At 38.8% G+C, this 1,185-nt stretch overlaps 1 protein-coding gene across 1 annotated transcript in view; it reads right to left on the bottom strand.

Moving 5' to 3' along the window:
- Positions 1-895, bottom strand: part of LOC106812903 (protein lifeguard 1-like) — a gene marked incomplete in the record, with an annotated part of 12,298 nt that extends 11,403 nt beyond the window's left edge. Inside the window, 3 exon segments of the mRNA XM_014816910.1 lie at positions 107-163; positions 308-386; positions 785-895. Coding sequence (XP_014672396.1) covers positions 107-163; positions 308-386; positions 785-848 — 200 coding nt within the window.
- Between the last annotated feature and the right edge of the window lie 290 nt (positions 896-1,185).

Raw genomic sequence — 1,185 nt, 5'->3', positions numbered from 1 at the left:
AGAGAGAGAGAGAGAGAGAGAGAGAGAGAGAGAGAGAGAGAGGGCAGAGAGTGAGGAAGAGAAAGATAGAGAAAGAGAAGGCAAGAGATAGACAACATTTACTTACATGCACGTGTATATTAGCCAGTCTCCAGAAGTGGCCATGTAATGTTGAACGGGCTCACTGAAATAGCATTACAATTCACAATACATTAGATTTGACGTATGAGCGAGTGCCGTTTGTCTCAATGATGAATTAATTCACGGCATCTGTGTTTATTTTGCTTATTTTGTATTATTATTGATGTAATCCCGGTGCAGTACTTACATGTAGAGAAACATTGCCACTATACCGAATGTGATGGAGAGTTGAACCATCAAGATCGAGTAAACCTTCCTGATGAAACCTACAATAGAAAACAAGATTGACGCATAAAAAATACAATGAAAACAAACCATTTTAATTCACCCCTCAATTTGGTCTAATTATAGTGGACCAGATATGCAAGCAATCAGTTACATGAAACACATGTAGTTGTTATATATATATATATATATATATATATATACTTGTGTTTTAAATTAAATGTCTTCACAGCATGTGGAGGAAGTTGATTCAACCTTAAAACTCAATCAATCATAAATCGAGTGGGTGCATGTATGCTGTACACAGGGTACGTAGCACTAGCTATAATGCAGCCTCCGCTGCATTACGTAATGTGTAGGGTATATGAATGATAGGGATGCTCTCACTGAGTACACACCTGCTGCTTGATACAACAGGTAACAGGTAATACATACGTACCTTTGCGAATAACATCATCTGCAAATGCAGACTCAAAGTTGGAATATCCTAACTCAGAGTCCATCTTTCCTGCTTTTCCGTAGCACTACTAGCAACCTGTTGGTGGGTTTTTAACCTACGAAAAGCACACAAACATACAATTAAAGCGTTAAAAGTAATGAGGGTGGTCAAGTTTAGCCTATATCAGTATCATTGACATTGGGTTTGGAGGGTTATTATACTACTTAGCTTATATTTAGAGGAATGTGTATGGTGGCGTACACTACTCAGTATGAGTAGCCGCAAACATGTAGGAGTAGCCCAGTGGCGCCGCAGATAGAAGCACTGGAAGCACAGTGCTTCCAGTAAGTTTTGGGTTAAAAAATTTTGTTCCCAAATCTCTCTCGCAAGAGTCACCAGAT

The sequence above is a fragment of the Priapulus caudatus genome, unplaced genomic scaffold (assembly GCF_000485595.1).
Source record: "Priapulus caudatus unplaced genomic scaffold, Priapulus_caudatus-5.0.1 Scaffold698, whole genome shotgun sequence".
NCBI classification, from domain to species: Eukaryota; Metazoa; Priapulida; class Priapulimorpha; order Priapulimorphida; family Priapulidae; genus Priapulus; species Priapulus caudatus.
This window is presented reverse-complemented; position numbering and strand designations above follow the sequence as displayed.